General features: G+C 41.0%; 1 protein-coding gene across 1 annotated transcript in view; it reads right to left on the reverse strand.

Moving 5' to 3' along the window:
* Window positions 1–1,772: 1,772 nt before the first annotated feature.
* Window positions 1,773–19,274, reverse strand: part of TET2 (tet methylcytosine dioxygenase 2) — a 107,980-nt gene continuing 90,478 nt past the window's right edge. The window contains exons 8-10 of the mRNA XM_061585490.1: window positions 13,797–13,934; window positions 11,567–11,927; window positions 1,773–8,791 (exon numbers count right to left, since the gene is read on the reverse strand). Coding sequence (XP_061441474.1) covers window positions 7,413–8,791; window positions 11,567–11,927; window positions 13,797–13,934 — 1,878 coding nt within the window. The 3' untranslated portion in view covers window positions 1,773–7,412. The remainder of the gene's footprint in view (window positions 8,792–11,566; window positions 11,928–13,796; window positions 13,935–19,274) is intronic.

Raw genomic sequence — 19,274 nt, forward strand, 5'->3', positions numbered from 1 at the left:
GGTTCCACTGCCATTTGGTCCAATAATAAACTTTCCTCTTTTCCCAGACATTTTAGTATGTGTAAAAATGTTTATGTTTTTAAGTTTATATTTTAAGCTTTTAAAAAACCGTTTTAAATATGTGTTTTATTGTATTTTATGCTGATTGTTGTGAACCGCCCAGAGAGCTTCGGCTATGGGCGGTATATAAATTTAATAAAATGAAAATGAAAAAAAAAATGAAATGCTTATGGAACGGCCCTAGAATTTTCTCCCCAGCATAAGATTTGAAGTTCTGGTTCAATGTGAGTTATCATGAGATGAGAAGCTCCAGCTTCATTGGTCATTGCTGGAGTGGGGGAAAGATGCTACTCAAAATCTCTTCTAAACTTTGATTGTCAACTACTCCATCTGAGACTGCTTACTGAGGTACTTCAGTGGTGTGTGCACTGGCTTCTTTTTTTCAGGTTCCCCATCACTGGAGGACTCCAGTGCCTTTGTGATGGTCTGTTGTAGATATTTTAGGTCTTTTGCTCAGCATGATTTCAGTTGTCTGTTCCAATTCCAAACAACTGAACTACAGAAGGATTGTTAACTTCTTAGCTGACGCAAACAAGAAAATCCTGGTGACCAAGCAGTGAGAGAGTACTCCATCCCCACTGATGACCAGAGCTGGCACCTGGAGCACAGGCCAGTTGTGTAGCAGCAACGTGAGCTGCAGAAAGCTCTGTTTCCTTCCTGTAGCCTTGGTGGCTTCTACACTCAAAAACAGAGCTCTAATCCGACCCTTTCAGTTGAAAGAGGTTGGGCATAGAAACCTCTCATGCTGCCTCTTGACTTCTTGGGGTGCTATGTTTAAAGTAAAGCAGTCCTTATGCTTTGATTTGAAAATCTTTATAGTATAGAAAATCCTTCCTGGTCTTTAGTAGCCTGAATATTCTAAGTTCTTGGATCATTGTCAAGTAATGGCAGCTAGTGGCTCCATGTCAGTAAGGTAATGGAATCTACTCCAGGTTTTATTCAGAACTTTCAAGAAAAGGCATCGAAAGCTTGGACTAAAACCTGGAGTGGGTTCCATTTCCCCACTGACTTGGAGCCACCAGCTGCCCCTGCTGTCAAGGATGGGGAACTTCAGTCTTGGAGGACCAAATGTGTCTCTCAAAGCCTCTCTCTCTAGCCCTCAGGTCTCTCCCCAGGCTTTATCCCCAGCCACACCCTCTCTCCCAAGGCCACATTCCTCACCAGTCCTGCTTTGCATTCTCCTTGGCAGTTTGTTTTTGAGTGGCTGGACTGGGTCCTTGAATTCTGATGCTTTTTGCTTGCCTTGTTGGAGGATATAGAAGTGTGTGTGTAGGTGCGGCTGGTGGCTCCGTGTCAGTGGGGCAGTGGAATCCACTCTGAGGTTTAGTCCAAACTTTCAAGGACCTGAAGCACCTTGCCCAGCTCCTTGAAAGTTCAGACTAAAACCCAGAGTGGATTGCACTGCCCCACTGACATGGAGCCACCAGCCACCACTGGATGTGAAAGTGTGTGTAGAAACTAGCCTACTGGACAAAGATAAAATTTACATTTGTTGTTTTCTACCCACTTATGCTTCTGATCTCACCCACCACTGGCATGTCCCCCCCACCCCCAAGGTTACTCAAAAGGCAATGGAGCCCTCGGGCTGAAAAGAGCTCCACATCCCTACTGTGAGTGGACCACAACAGCTGACAACAATCCAAAGGACATGATTCCACAACGCAGGCACAGAGTGCATTAAATAAATATAAATTTTATTAAAAACACCCACATTTCAGCATTATCAGGAATGATATAATAAAACAGCTTTTCAAATAACCTGCATCCATTACATTACAATACTTACAGTATTTATAACCATTCTCAGATTTTAATGGACAAAAAAAACCTTTGAAAAATGAGGGAAAGTTTTTAAAAAAATTAAAAAACAACCCAAACAGTGGAACATAAGCTTAGAAAATGCACACATTAAAAAAGTTCATTATCTTAGTGTCAGACTGTTACAGAAAAGTTAACCACTAGCTTTAAAAATGATCTTTAACGCCACTGTCGGTCAATCAAGATGAAGAAAAAAAATCATTCAAGTAAAGTTGACACCACTCAGAAGCATCTTCAAGTATGGCTATAGTCAACCTGATAATCCTATACAAGCAATGTTATGTCTGCTCTCCCCACCCCATTCATTGAGGCAGGGGTCTGTACATCAAAGTTACAACTTTTATTTACAAGACATATTTCTCTCCCCCCAACCCCCTTCCCAAATCCCCAACTAAGCTTTCTTCTGTTTGCAAGCAATTTGGCAAATGACAGGGGTTGGGGTTCAAAGACCCCCTTCTGCATATGGGTGGGGTCTTCCACTCACAGAAGGGATGTTTTACACCTTGAGCTAGAGCACCATGAGAGAATGGAACTACTCCTACCAATATTTGACCACCCATACAGAAGTAGCAGCACAACAACTGCTCTAGAACTTCTTATGGCACTGTGTGAACTCTGTTGCACAAATGTGTGTAGAACATTGCTAGCAGGAATTTGACGGTTGCTCAGTTCTTTGGAATTCAATCTAGAACGTATTTTAATCAACATCTCTCATCTTATATAAGAAATGGGAAATGCAAAAAGATTAAACTACCAAAAGATAGGTTTAATGAGATTTAATTAACTGGATGCACAAGTGCCCTGATTTAGCAGTTCCAGTGTGTATGTGGAACTCCATACAAGCAGATGCTGCTTAGTTCTATTCAAGGTTGAGAAGCATCACCAAGCATCATGCCTTTCCCAACACTGAACAAAACAGATCAGTCCTTGCTTGTGCTGAAGTCTCTATGAGTGCATCAGAGATTCACCCAGTTTTTGAGGTGATTGCCAGGATGTTAATTAATTAATTTTTTAAAGGTGAATCATTTGTTTCAAAACAAAAGCTTTGGAGGAGCTTGTATTAGTGTAGTATTGGCAGCAGGGGATGTTTCTACACTTTACCAATAACATAAAAAAATATTATTGGGTTATAAGAAGACATTGGTCCTGCAAAAGTGGATCTTTATGTAACCTGATTAAACCCACTAATATCAGTGGGACAATTCAACATATAAGGTGAAGTATGATTTCGTGACCAGGGCCTTTTTTGCCTTATAATATATTGCACAGCCAAACATTTAGGCATAGGGTCTGCATTTCTTAAAAGCAAGCCCTCATAAGAAGAGTCCTGCTGGATCAGACCAAAGGCCTATCTAGTCCAATATCCTGCTTCCTACCTTAGCCAACCAGATGCCTATGGGAAGCCCACAAGCAGGATGTGATGACAATAGCTCTCTCCCACTATAGTTCCTCTACAAGTGTTATTCAGAGGAATGCTGTCTTGAATCCTGGAGGTGACATATAGCCATCATGACTAGTATAACTCCAGGATAACTCCATAAATTTGTCTAATCCTCTGATCATCCTACTCACTGCTCCCCTCCCCCCACTTAACTTGTAATCTATTTGGAAAAACACAACCTTCTAGTTAATGGTCAATTGCCAAATCCTTGCCTTTACAACAGGAATGAGGAACTTGCGGCCCTTCAGGTTGAACTCCATCTCCTATTGTCCACAGCCAACATGGGAGCAGTAGTCCAGCAACATCCGGAGGGCCACGTTCCCCATCCGTGTTTAACAGTTTCCCTTTTGTCAGCTCAGTGCATTCTACTTTTTTATTTTGTGTGAACATACAAAACAGAAGAAAACAAGAATTTAAAATGTTAAAACAATTTTCATTACCATAAAGAGGAGCAAATGAACTTACACAAAATATAGTTTTAATTACCATCAGTACATTTACAAGTAAAATTAGAAGAGAGAAAGATTGACTCCTTGAAAACAATAAAAGAAAACAAAAACCTCAAGGACAATATTTTGATCAACATTCACAACACAGCTTCGCTTGCATGAATGCACACACTTTTATCTTTTTCACATGCACACTCTTACATGCTCAATCACACCCTACTTTCACAAACTTGGATGATATGTTGGCTTACTAAGGAGATCATGAGCTAATATATCCCTGAATTTTTTTAGAACAAAAACAAAAACAGAAAGTTCAAGTTATACTTGCTATAATATCAAGTAGTGAGATAATTTTTTTCCAACGATTGGGGGAAATAGAGGGAGGGAAGATATAACAATGTTATAAACTTCCACTCTTAGTTCAACATCCTATTGCCAACTAGTGTTGAGGTATATGACAAGTAGGAACATCATTCAAACATTTTAATATATTTTTAGCTCACATTATATTTTAATAGACTGAGTAGCACCATGATGTGAATTCAGTTCCAAACCCATATATATAGATATATATAATATATATTTATATTTATATTTTTGTACAGTATTAAAATACTAAAGCATTAAAAAATTGTTTACATGTGAAGTTACTTCCTATACGTCTCTTTTGCTTACGTTTCTATACAAATTGCCAATTTAAAAACCACCACAGCAAGCCAGCTGCCTATTCTGTATCCTTTTTTCCACCAACAGAATCAAACAGAATAACCCTGTAACTCTTGTCTTGATTTTACTCAGATCTTTCTTGCAAAGAGGGGCACCTTAAACTGAGCAGAGGATGTATACTGTAACATAAATAATCCATCAAAGACCAAAGCAGTCTGCCCAGTTACTTGGAGAACTTTATGGATCCTTAAAAAGTAGCAGAACTACACAATTATCAAGTCTAACCCATGCTGTTAATTGTTACCTGTAGCTAATATTAAAAAAAAGTATACGATTTCAGGGATAAACCTGTCATTAGACTTGTAAGAAAAAAACATGTTTACAGTACAACTGTGTAAGATGAGCACCAGAAAATGCAGGGAAGGGAAGTTACGTTCTAAAAGTATTACCTTGTATCCATTGAACCCAAGTGTGACTTTGCCTTTAAAGGGGCACGTTTCTCTTGCACACCAGATGTTTGAGGAAAGGGGGCTAACTACATGGTTTGAATCCCACTGGGGGTGGGAATGCTGCAGAGAAATGCTAGGAAGGGAAAGGATTAAGTACTCTCCTGTACTGCTTCTTAGATCAAAATTGCCCCTCCTGTTTTTATTTTAACAAAAACATAGGGTCGGGGCTCTTTTACGTGTGTTTGTTCCTAAGAAGAACTTTTTTAAAAGTTCAAAATGAGCTTCTAATATATTTTAGCACCCTAGTGCGGTTTACTAACACTTTAGGTAGACAAAGTACTTTTCAAGCACCATTTAAAAAACATATTTCTATTATTTAACCTCCTTAATCAGGTCTTGTCCAGATGGATGCATTCCAGTAAGATCCAACAAAACTTTGTATAGGCATGTGGTGGGGACAGAAAAGAGAATGCAAATTACGCATACAGCCTAAAGGTTTTTTTGTTGAAGGAGGGCAGAGGAGGGATTTCTAGAGGACCCAAACCTTTGATTTTTGTCTTTATGTAAGTCAAATAGTATGCTATTCTGTTTCTACACAATAGATGGGAAGTCTCTTTGCTGAAGCAGGAATAGCCATACTTCTGTGCTAGCATTCAACACTGTGGAGTATAGAGCCAGCAATAAAATATTTTTAAAATCCAAATTTCAAGCAAATGTTACTTGAATGGCTGGGCAGAGGAAGGGATGGGGTAGAATCAAAGGTCAGCCCTATGTGGGTATAACAATGCTGAGGTAGCAGCACATCAGCAAAGCACCCTGCTACCACATTGATGTCACAACCCTATTCATATATCATGTAAACTAGCCTTGGAGAAGAATAGTATTGCTCAGTGGCAGCAATTTTGACTGCAATCCTAAACGGCCATAATGCAGGTGAGAAAGAAGTGTGCACTCAGCCAGATATTGTTTGGAATTTTTTTTACCACAGCTTTCCATCAGATTCAACTGTGGAAGTCTGGGATGGTGACCGTTGTAAATTAAATGCTGAGAAAATGCAGCATTTGTGCAAACAGTAACACCTTCAGAAAGACATCTGGATCACACATAAGAAATCAAGTTACAATTGTGCATTTATTGTGCTATAAACCGACTGGACTGTTTTGGATGGAACACTAACCTATTGTTTTGTATTACATGAGTGAGCAGGTACAAACCTTGGACTTCCATAGTTGCCTACCTCCCCTCTCCACTTGATGCACACCCATAGTGAGGATGTTTTAAAGTAACTGGAGTTTCTCATTATGTCCAAACTGGGGAAACTCTGGTGTGTGTAAACTATTGCTTTGTTGACAAGCTAGGATTTTAACAAACCATAGTTTAAATTAATCAGAGTTTCGCTAGTTTGGACATGATGATATATTCCTGTTAGGATATGCTTCTACCTCCTCATGGTTGCACCATAGGAGGAGATGGAGGGGGAAGAGTGTGCAAGCTCAAGGCTTGGTTCTGCTCATTCATGTACAGTAAACCAGGATTTAGTGTTCTGTCTGAAATAGGCAGCTGTCTGGATATATCTTCTAAACTTCCACTCCTGAAAAGGTAGATTGCTTTTCAGTTTAAAATGCTGCTTTTCCCTCTTCATCTATGCAAATAACTGTCATGAAAGGCTCCAGAGAGCTTCTCACCCAGTCATCCCACTGCTCATGTACAGCTTTGTTGGATCTTGATCAAATCTTGGTTAAGCACAATCCCATCCTTTAAAAACTGAGTTTTTAAAAAGAGACAGATACAAACAAATTAAATTTGGATACAAACACTAAATTAAAAGGTCCTGTTTGCAGTTTAAGGAGAGCAGAGCATAGTTTTTAACATTTTCATAGTTATAAAAGGCATTAAAACTGTTCAACTGCTGCATTAGACACCATTCTTGTACATAGCACCATGTTTTAGAATAGCCAAACAAATGCAGTGTTTTGTTTTGTATTCTTTATGTAAATATGTAGCTATCCTGATTAATAAAAATCAAGTCAATATTCAGATTACAGCAACAAACAAACCCCTGTGTGTTAAAAAGCTGTACTTCCAGTATTTCAGTACATTATAGATTCAGCACCACTTGGTATTTTAATTTTTTTGCTACTGAAATACTACAGCATTTTTACTTTAAAAACAAACCTCTCTTAATTCATTTGCTTTCATTAAAATGGTCACAGATGTAAAATTTTGAAAGTTATGCATACAGATTCTCTATTCCAGTAGCCAAACCAATGTTTCAACTGGTGGACTACCACTTATTAAATTTGCATAGGGTGCTTTGGTTTTTATTTCTTCATATGTTACTTGTGACCAGTTACCAAATGAATGCAATGGTAACGTTAACTCTTTTGCTGGTATGAGGTTACCTACTGACGAATTAAGAAGAAAACTAAAACACTGTCTCTTGCCCTTTTCCTGTCTACAGCCTAAAAAAAACCCTCCTACAGACGCTAAAAACAAAAACAGATAAGGTAATGAACAAAGTTTTGACTTTTATATATATCTGTTGTAAGGCCCTGTAACCCGTGTAAAGGCATATGGAGATGTGGTAACTGTGGAGTTTGTGGTGAGAGATATAGTCCTTTGTGCAAGAGACCTGATGAAGCGCATGTAGGTTGGTTCCAAGTTCTCATTCAATTCAGCGGGCTCTCGCTTTACTTTTTTACCATGCACTTTCTGAGGCACATAATCAGGACCGTACTTTTCACAGTCCTCCTCTTTTTCTCTTGCCTTCTCAGCCATCTTCGCCTCCCACAAAGCTAGACCATGCTTTGGCTCATTCATACTTTTGTGCTGGTAGAAGACAAGAGATATCCTTGTGGGGTGGTTCCTGTTAGGATTTTTCAGTGGGGTTGTTGCATGGAGCTCACGCTTTGCACACTCTATGAGAATTGACCCATGTGATGGGGCAACCGCCACACCTCCAATATCTGGATCCAGAAAGCTCTGCTCATTGTCTGACCAGACCTCGTCAGGATCCTCTGGATTGAGCACCTCAGCTTTATTTATGCCTTCTTGGGAAGCAGTCCTATTGTGGTTAAGACCTGGAAGCATGTTTGACAACCCATTAGCTGTTTGATTACTCTTGTTCTGGAGGTGAAGTGAATGAGGAGGACCACTGAACATACCCGCGGAAGAGTGGTAGTCATGTGTGAGGTGTGGAGGGGGGTATAGATGGTTGCCATTTTTATTCATGTAGTCCACACCTGGATTATTTAAATTAGATTTCAGTCTAGAGGCAATGTCCATAAAAGGACCATCAACATCATGTGTAGGGTAAGGAGGAAAAGAACCTGCATGCTGAATATTTGGTCTAATGGTGCAACTGTTGAATGCATCTACTTGCACATTTTGGTTTCCGTAATTCAAGTACCTGGGCCCAAAGTTCTGGTTGTTTCCAAACCTATGCTGATATAATGTATGGATTGGAGGTAGACTTAGTTTAGATAGGGAGTCTTGGCTCTGATACCTAAACAAGTCCATATGCTGAGGCTGAGAGGAATAGGAACTGTAGTAGGGGGAACAGTTCTCCATAGGTAAGTTTCCATTGCATTGATAACTGGGATATTGGTTATTTTGACCCAAGTGTACAGAATAGGGATTCATGAGACTGGAAGAATTCAAATACGCTCGTGTAGGCTGTGAAGAGGTTGGATAGATATTCATGGGGTTGGACCCTCCATAGGGATCTGAAGCATGTGAGGAGTTTGGATATGGATTAGCTGGATTAGGTAGACCCATGTAGAGGCTTGTGGGACCTGAAGTAGAGTATGAGTTGATGTGGTTTGACTGAGGTTTAGTAGGGAAAGTATGATGTGGATGCTGATAGAGCTGCTGCTGTGACATAGCTGGTCCTGAAAGACGTAACAGATCTGTGGGAGGACATAAAAAGAGAGAAATGGCTTTAGGAGACAGAAAAAAAGAATTAGTATTACAGGTATGGAATTCATTTTCTGGCTTTGCATGCATGAGGAGAGGCACTGTTACTGCAACCCCATGAAGGTGGCAGTGAAGCTTAGTATAGGAGAGAACATAAGTAATACTGTCCTGCATCAGCCCAAAGGCCCATCTGGTCCAGTATTCTGTTCCCATAGCGGCCACTGAAGTTCCTATAAATATCCCACAAACAAAGTATGGGCTCAGTTGCATTCTCCTACTCCTGCTTCCCAGTGACTGGTATTCAGCAGCATGCTGCCTTGGATACTGGAGGTAATACATAGCCATCATGACTAGTGCCCACTGATAGCCTTATCAATGTGTCTAATTCCCGTTTAAAGCTGCTGTTGCCCATTACTGCATCTTGTAGCAGTAAATTCCATAGTGTAACTGTGTTATGTGAAGAAGCCCATTCTTTTGTCTGTCTTGACTCTCCTAATATTCAGCTTCATTGAATGACCTTGCATTCTAGCATTATGAGAGAGGGAGAAAAATGTCTTCCTATTCACTTTCTTCCACACCATGCATAATTTTATACACCTCCTCTACCTTGTCTTCCCTTAGTTACTTTTTTCTAAGCCCAAGCGTCCCAAATAAATAACTTTGTCTTTTAGGTAAATTGCTCCAGCCCCTTGATAATTTTTGGTCGACCTTTTCTGTGCCTTTCCCCCTAGATATTTAAGATTATAATGGGAAAGTAGGAAGTGAGGTCAAGTCTGGAGATGATGGGTATTTTATCTCCTTGTGTGGCTTGTTTTCCATTCCTTTCATCATCATCTAGCTTCTAGGGAGAACAAACTCAAGATGAAGGGACAGGGCATCCATGCAAAGAATAAGGGATATTCCTTCTCCTCAGTACAACCGTTAAGAACATAATGTAAGAAGTAAGAAAAACCCCGCTGGGTTATACAGGCCCACCTAGTCCAGCATCCTGTTCTCATATTGGCCACCCAGATGCCTAGAGGAAATCACTCTCCCCACTTGGGATTTCCAGGAACTGGCACACAGAGGCCCAATATCTGGGGGACTGGAGCTGCTAGGTTGCTGCAGTCTATACTACACTCTCAAGTCACATGTAAAGCCTTTGATTTCATGAGGAGCAGGTCCAACTAGAGATTTCCTTAGTACCATTCCCTCCCACAACACTTCTTACATTGTTAGGTAATTAACCAAAATGAAGGCCCTTCTTGTCAATTTTGCAAACCAGACAAGGGATGCGGGGGTAGGGGGAGTGAGTGAGGTCCATGTTACATGCTTATAGCAGACCCAAAGTAATGATGCTTGGGCACTGGTCCCCCAATTCTCAAGGGTGACCTTCAAGGGAACAAGGAAGCTGTAGCAGGAGAGGAAAAAGCCCACTGCTCTAGACTGAACCCATCTGCTGCCCATAAACATTTTCCTCCCGAGAGGCAGAGGTCGCTGGTGTCCTGTCTGCAGCTCTTGTGTACAGCCTGTAATGTCTTCCCTTTCTACCTTGGGGCTTCAATTAGGTGCAGAATTCTCCTTCTGCCGTGGTTCTGAGCAATGCTGCCCAGCTGTCTTCTAAGCTGGCGGAAACTTGTCTGGGTACTTGAGAGAGCTGTAGCCCTTTGGGAAACAGCCATAGCTCAGTGGTAGAGCATCTGCTTTGCATGAAGAAGGTTCCAGGTTCAATCCCTGGCATCTGCAGGTAGGGCTGGGAAGGCAGGACTCCTTGCCTACAACCCGGGAAAGCCGCTGCCAGTCAGTGTAGATAATACTGAGACAGACGGAAGTGGGGTCTGGCTTGGCGTAAGGCAGCTTCCTATGCTCCTATTGTAACCTGCACAAAGCAGAAGCAACACAACCATCACCACCCCCAGCAAATTGCTAAATGTAGTTTGTCTTATGAGAGTGAGGAAGTAGGCAAGGAAGAGTTATATAATAAGAACCCTGCTGTTTGTATAGCCAGGAAGGGCACTTCCTTAAGATATTGTATACATGGATTTTGCAGCTTGTTTGTCCATAGGGGGAAAAAGTTCACTGGAACCCTAAAGGCTATACTGAGGGAGGGGGCATTTCTGTGCACAAAGAGATTGTTCAATCTTCATACTTATTCAAAGGCTCCATTCAGATGGAAGCCTAAGGACCAAACTGGGTGTAATATTTAATTATTGGCATTTCTCCCCCCTTCTGTGCACTTTAAAAAATGGAAATAACACCCCTGGTTGCTGCAGCAGATGGGGAAGGGGAACTTAAATCTCCCCCCTCTCCACAGCGATCCCAACAAAAACTATTACAAAGAGTTTTGGCCACAAATTACCTCTTAATCTCTATACTTCTTACAAACTTGCAAATGTTTTTTACCAAGGAAAAGACACTGGAATCACTGGGTGATCCCTTACCTGCCTCCATTCTAAATTCACCTGAATGTTTCAACAGAGCTGCTGCCTGTCAAAGTAGGCATTATTGGGCTAAATGGACCAATTGTCTGAACTGGTATAAGTATGTATGTATGTTTAAGCAAGTATGCTCTATATACTGCTTCGGTCTTAGGAAAGGCAGGAAACTGAAACATTGGCTAAATATATTCTGAAGTTGTTTACCAAACCATGGAATTCACAAAAAGCTGAACACATTCATCTGCATCTCACCTGGTCTGCCCCACACTTGTCATATACCAGAGTGTAACAATACAAATCATACAGGAAATTAAACCATAAGCAATGGGTTATGCCCATTAAAAACCATACCTGCTAATTGCTTTGCATGACCTGATGCCTCTGAGCTGGCCTGTTTTTGACGTGCTGTGGTTGATTTCTCTCTCTCATGTCTGCTAGACCCATTCTCCATAGAAGCAAGCTTCTCAGTTGCTGCTTTCTTGGCTTCCAACTTTTTTTGACGACAAGTTTTAACAGGCTCAGCAAGCATCCTTACTTTGCGCCGAAAAGAGCTAAGGACCTGGATACTGCCATTCAGTTTTTTCTCTTCCTGACCTTCTGTGCTTCCAAACTCATCTATATTGGAGATTTTGTACAAAGGGAGGACATGCAGTTGTTCATCTTCTGGTGTTTGGCCAATTTCTCGATTGTCTTCTCTGGTTAATGTACACACCTGTTAAGACAATAAGGTGGGATGTCCTCTTAGTATAATCGAACACAAACGTCTGTAGAAGGGTGTGTATATTTATTTATTACTTTTATATCCCACCTTTTCTACAATTAAGTCAAGACAGCATACTATACTTTATCCTCACAACAGCCCTGTGAAGCAGGTTAGATTGAGAGCCAGTGACTGGGCCCAAGGACAGTCAGGGAACTTTGGTCACATCCACCCTATACTTTTAAGGACTCATATGCCATATTAACAGTCATGGCGTCCCCCCAAGAATCCCAGGAACTGCAGCTCTGTGAGGTATCTTCAAACAAGCTCTCAGCATCCTTAACAAACAACAGTGCCCAGGATTCTTTGGGGAAAGCCATGACTGTTAAAGTAGTACAAGAGTGCTTAATGGTATGGCACGGATATGACCTTTTTGGCTAAGTGGGAATTTGAACCAGGGTCTCTCCAGCCCTAGTGGAACGCTCTAGCCGCTACATCACATTGGCTACATAACCTTGTTACCACCTTAAAAGCACCCAATGCTAGTTTATCTTGAGTGGCAGCTTCTTTTGGCAAAGCTAAATTGAAAAGTACAACCCTTTTTCATCTCAAAACATTTAGCACCTTCAGTCAGCCTTCTGTTTTGCTCTGTACACAATTTCTTGTACTATATACTAACTCTGTGAAAGGAAGCAAGGCAACCACATCTTACAAAGTAAGTTCTGTAAGAGGGGTGGGAAACCTGTGACCCTACACATGTTCTTGAACTACAACTCCCATTATCTCTTATCATTAGCCATGTTAGGTTCCCCATCCCTAATATCTGTTTTACAACCTAACATCCCTATTAATGGAAACAAAAGTTGGAAGACTGGGCATGCAATGGCCACAGGGAAATAGCCTGTCTGCACTGGAACTGTGTTTTTCAGCACCAGGCTTGGGTCATGCAAAGTGTTAGTGTCCAAAGAGCACAGGAAATTCTCCTGGCATGGGCAGAAGGTGTCAATTCTCTTGGCTCTCAGACTGCTGGAATCTTGCTAAACTGATGGAATTCTATGACAGGATTAGAAAATTATATATATAATTTTTCCTGTGTCATGTACTTTGTTTTGGAGAGAAATATGGATGGGTGGATTAATTTATATCCCACCTTTCTTTCAAGGAACTGTTGGTGGCACACATGATTCTCCCCTCCTCCTTTCATTCTCACAACAACCCTGTGAAGTAGGTCAGGTTGAGAGTGTGCCTGGCCCAAGGTCACCCAAAGCCTCATGGCAGAGAGGAAATTTGAACCCTGGTCTCACAGGTCCTAGTCCAGTGCTCTAACCACTACACCACACTGGCTCTCTTTAAAAGGCTTACTGAAGAAGTGGTAAAGGGAGAGGACATTAGGTTAGTTGGCATACCAAAGACAGGCTACTGGGAGTTAAAGGGGGGAGCAGGCGGGGGAGCATTCAGCTTTGAAGAGCACTCTATCCAAAGCCCTTTGGTTTTCTAACCTTTAAAAGAATGTGCTTCCCCCTCCCTCCACCTTTTACAGCTAGGAGTTTCTCAGGATTCAAATAAAGACTTCAGGTTTTGCACTTCCAAGTTAAATATTGGACTGACTGTAACCATGCAGCTCTTGAGCTCTCCTCGTCTTATATTATTTCACTAGGCAACAAGACCAGGAGTGAAGATTTGAGAATGAACCCTGGGAATCTCCATCTTCTTTTAATTAAAAGCCTGGAGGGTTTGCACTCCCCATCATATAAGCATTTTACTGTTTCCCGTGACAGCCATCATGTGCCAGTTTAATAGAAATACAGATTATGAAAAATAATGAACATAATAAAGGAAATTAGTTCTGCATTAGTATGGCTGCATGCATCACTGACTTACCAGTGTACTGCCATTCTGCATATTATGCAAGTCCCTGTGAGCATGAGCACAAAAATCCAGGCAGGCAGTGACCCCTGAGAATGGACGACCTTCTTTTAAACCCAGACGACACTCAGGTGCTCTGTGTTCATATTCAACCTGAAACAAAAAGCACACATTACCGAAATATACTTTATTATTTAAAAATGCTATAATATCCCACAGGAAATCATAGTCTGAGCAGTCTTGATTTTGACCTAGCTGGATTATTTTGATTTCTCATCTTGAGTGCAGGGGCCAAATCACCTCTCTGAGTAATATCTATTAAAGCACTGAAGTTGAAATGTTGTAGGATCTAAGGCTGTGATGGAGCACCACCTGACTGCCTGAAGCCAACACTACTAATAAGCTTCCAAGCATTAGCTGATCACAGGGACAGCCCAATGATGAGGTAGAATGAGTCAATTATCTCAGGTGGCAGGCATGGGGGAGTGGCAAATTGGCACCACTAAACCTCTCTGCTTGCCTCATGATTGGGCAGGTGAGCAAGACATTTTGGGTGAGGCGATCAAACTAGAGAGTGCTGTTGGCACCATTTGTTGTGGTCGCTAGAAATATTGCTTAAACTTAATTTTTAAACACCCACCCACACATGTGCACGCACATGCATAACTTAATTCCCCCTCCTCAAGTTAATTAGCCTTTCTAGCCACCATCCCAAAACTGTGATAATAGCACAGGCACTCTCCAGCCCACCTCACCCATAATGCCTTGTTCTGAAAAAGGACCCCCTCATCAAAACCACCAGTGCTACTGCTGCCAATATGGCAGCCAACTTTAAAAAGAACAGCAAAGAGCAGGAATGGTGGGTGGCAGGGGCAAAGCAGCGGATACCACTGCTGTCATTGCGAAGAGGAGGCAATGGTGGCAAGAAGGGGAGGAGGAAACTGCCGCCCACCCTCACGTGGCACTGGCCTCAGCTGATCATGACAGTGCTGTGGTATGCATTCTTATTTTGTCTGCTTTCTCTCATGGAGAACTGCCTTGCTGTAGCACAACATGGTCCATCTAATCCAACACTCTTGTCTCCAGTGGTGGTCAGCCAGATGCACAAGGTGGGATGATGGAGAGAACTATTCCACGCCTTTAGCCTCATAATGTGACAGTCACAGGCATCCTATATATCAATAGCAAAATTATTCTTTGAGTATGGATCATTTGAAGTCAGAATTGCACCATCCACGCACAGGAGAAAGGTATCAGCAGGCTTAAGGGACCCCAAACTTTGCCATCCCACTGTGTGTGCAGAATGTTTTGTTTTTTATAGAGATTAGGGAAAAAGTAAAGTGTGTGCGTGTGGTAATCAATGTGTTATATTAGGATCACTGCATGGAGTGACATTATGCTGTGCAGAATGAAAAGATCCCAGCAAAAGCGAAGTGACCATCTGCTCCAAAAACCTAACGCAGTTCTGGCATGGGAAGGAGCGGAGTCCTAAGAAGAAGTCCTGAGAAATCCTTTCCTGGTGATTCTGCCACTACTTTCAAGGCAAGATGCAAGTAACATTCAAAGAGGCCCCAAATAATGCCTTTATCTGGGTTCGCTTTGTCTGGTTCACATGATTAGAAGTAATTTTTATCAATTTTCCCTCCATTGTCAATAGTACATTTACAAGATTGCATTAGTCCCTACGATTGTCATTGGAGGCCCTTCTTCATGGGTCTCCTCCACGGGAGATTTGGCGGGGGGCAACATGAGGAAGGGCCTTTTCAGTGGTGATCCCCGGGCTGTGGAATGCTCTCCCCAAGGAGGCACATCTGGAGTGATTTTTATTCATCTTTAGGCACCAGGCAAATGCCTTTCTTTTTACTCAGGCCTTTTGTGCTTGATGAATGGGTCTTGGCTACTGGACCTCTTCTAGTGGGCCAGGACTTGTATACCTGCCCTTCCTTTGTATTTATTTGTATCAATTGTGTTTATTTTAACTGTTTTTTAATTGTCAGAAGTGTTTAAGTTTTTTGATTCTGTTGTTTTTAACTGGCTGTAAGTTGCTTTGCGTCACCTGTTGAGAAAAGTGACTAACAAATCATCTTCATCATCGTGCACACTGATCCTAGGAGTGACAGTTAATTCCAACTAGTTATTCAAAATAAGAAGCATGTCATCTTTTGAATACACTCTAAAGATGTCATTCAAGCTTGTTTAAACTTACAATTCCCAAAGAAGGTTTCTTCTAAATACTCATTATTATAATGTGACTTGATATATTAAGCACCCCTCCTTTTTTAAAACTTTGTGTCTTCAAGTCGATTATGACTTATGGCAACCCTATGAAGTGACCTCCAGTAGCATCTGTTATAAACCACCCTGTTTAGATCTTTTAAGTTCAGGTCTGTGGCTTCCTTTATGGAATCAATCCATCTCGTTTGGTCTTCCTCTTTTTCTACTCCCTTCCATTTTCCCCAGCATTATTGTCTTTTCTAGAGAATCATGTCTTCTCATTATGTGTCCAAAGTATGATGAACCTCAGTTTCATCATTATAGCTTCTCATGATAGTTCTGGTTTAATTTGTTCTAACATCCAATTATTTGTCTTTTTCGCAGTGCATGGTATCTGCAAAGCTCTCCTCCAGCTCCAAAACCACATTTCAACTGAGTTGACATTTGTCTTATCTGTTTTTTTCACTGTCCAACTTTCACATCCATACATAGAGATCGGGAATACCATGGTCTGAATGATCCTGACTTTAGTGTTCAGTGATACATCTTTGCATTTGAGGACCTTTTGTGGTTCTCTCATAGCTGCCCTCCCCAGTCCTAGCCTTCTTCTAATTTCTTGACTATTGTCTCCATTTTGGTTAATGACTGTGCCGAGGTATTGATAATCCTTGATAAGTTCAATGTCCTCATTGTCAACTTTAAAGTTACATAAATATTCTGTTGTCATTACTTTCGTTTTTTTGACATTCAGCTGTAGTCCTGCTTTTGTGCTTTCCTCTTTAACTTTCATCAGCATTCGTTTCAAATCATTACTGGTTTCTGCTAGTAGTATGGTATCGTCTGCATATCTTAAAATATTGATATTTCTCCCTCCAGGTTTCACACCTCCTTCATCTTGGCCCAATCCTGCTTTCCATATGATGTTCTGCGTATAGTTTAAACAAATAGGGTGATAAAATACACCCCTGTCTCACACCCTTTCCGATTAGGAACCAATCGGTTTCTCCATATTATATCCTTAGAGTAGCCTCTTGTCCAGAGTATAGGTTGCGCACCAGAACGATCAGATGCTGTGGCACCCCCATTTCTTTTAAAGCATTCCATAGGTTTTCATGATCTACACAATCAAAGGCTTTGCTATAATCTATAAAGCACAGGGTGATTTTCTTCTGAAATTCCTTGGTCCATTCCATTATCCAATGTATGTTTGCGATATGATCTCTGGTACCTCTTCCTTTTCTAAATCCAGTTTAGAGATCTGGCATTTCTCGCTCCATATATGGTAAGAGCCATTGTTGTAGAATCTTGAGCATTACTTTACTTGCATGGGATACTAAGGCAATAGTTTGATAATTACTGCATTCCCTGGGATCCCCTTTCTTTGGAATTGGGATATAAACTGAACACTTCCAGTCTGTGGGCCATTGTTTAGGGTTCCATATTTGTTGACAAATTTGTCAAAATTTGGACAGATTCAGTCTCAGTAACTTGTAGCAACTCTATTGGTATGCCATCTGTTCCTGGTGATTTGTTTCTTCCAAGTATTTTAAGAGCAGCTTTCACCTCACATTCTAAAACTTTTGTTTTTTCCAACATACAGTTCCTTCGTGAATGAATCTGTCATCCTTGCATCTCTTTTATATAGTTTGTCAGTGTATTGCTGCCATCTTCGTTTTATTTCATCTCTGTCAGTCAGTGTGTTCCCCTGTTGATTATTCAACATCCCTACTTTTGTTTAAATTTCCCTTTATTTTCTCTAATCTTTTGGAATAGGGCTGTTGTTCTTCCTATTTTGTTGTCCTCTTCTATTTCTATACAATAACTATTGTAACAGGTTTTTTTGTCCCTATGTACTAGTCGTTGTATAGTTCCATTTAGGGTTCTGACTGTGTTTCTATCTCCTTTTCCTTTTCCTTTCCTTCTCTCTAACCATTTTAAGAGTTTCTTCAGTCATCCATTGAGGTCTTTCTCTCTTTTTAACAAGAGGTATTGTCTTTTTGCATTCTTCCCTGATAATGTCCCTGACTTCATTCCATAGTTCTTCTGGTTCTCTGTCAACTACGTTTAAAGCCTCAAACCTGTTCCTTATTTGATCTTTATATTCTTCTGGGATGTTATTTAAATTGTATTTTGGCATTATGAGTGCTTTGTTGTTGTTCTTTAGCCTTACTCTGATTTTCGATACGATCAGTTCATGATCTGTACCGCAGTCTGCTCCTGGTCTTGTTTTTATAGAAAGTATGAAACTTCTCCATCTTCTGCTACCAATTATATAATCAATTTGATTCCTATATTGACCATTTGGTGATGTCCACATCTACAGTCGTCTTTTCGGTTGCTCAAAAAATGTGTTTGCAAGAAACAAATGGTTGGCTTCACGGAATTCAGTAAGTCTCTCTCCTGCTTCATTTCTATCTCCTAAACCCCATTTCCCACAATTTCTAGTTCTTCTCTGTTCCCTACTTTTGCATTCCAGTCCCCCGTGATTATCAGAACATCTTGTCTGGGTGTGTGATCCAATTTCTTCCTGTACTTCTGCGTGAAATCTCTCCAATTCCACTTTTTCTGCGTTTGCCATTGGAGCATAGACTTGGATGATGGTTATGTTAACAGGTTTCCTGTTTAATCCCATTGGTATCACTCACTCAGACATTGCGTTACAGCTCCTAATGGCTTTTGCTACATTACTCCTCACTATTAAAGCAACCCTGTTTCTTCTTAATTTCTCATTTCCTGCATAAAATATTTTGTATTTGCCTGATTGAAAATGTCCCATTCCCGTCCATTTTAATTCACTCATGCTGTAAAGTACACTCAAGTACTGTAATGTTGATGTGTTCCATTTCTTGCTTGACAATTTCTAACTTTCCCTGGTTCATGCTTCTCACATTCCATGTGCCTATTGTGAACGTTGTACAACTCTGGACTCTCCTTTCGCATCTGTCTGCATCAGCCTCTGGGCTTCCATTCAGCTTTGACCCAGTGGCATCATTAGTCACAACGCTACTCGTGCGTGTCCATTGTTCTTTGCCACTAGCTTCCTGAGTGCCATCTGACCTGGGGGTCTTATCTTCCAGCAATATCTCATGTTGCATTTTGGATACTCTGTTCATAGGGTTTTCATGGTAAGAGGTATTCAGAGGTTGTTCATCATTTCCTTCCTCTGAGTTTGGATGCAACTTAGTCTGGTGTCTCAGCTTTGACCATTCTAACTTGGGTGACCCTGCTAGGAGTCTAGACTCCTGACGGCATTGCTCTCAGCTTCTTCAACACTCTCAA

The sequence above is a fragment of the Rhineura floridana genome, chromosome 9, assembly GCF_030035675.1.
Source record: "Rhineura floridana isolate rRhiFlo1 chromosome 9, rRhiFlo1.hap2, whole genome shotgun sequence".
Taxonomy (NCBI): Eukaryota; Metazoa; Chordata; class Lepidosauria; order Squamata; family Rhineuridae; genus Rhineura; species Rhineura floridana.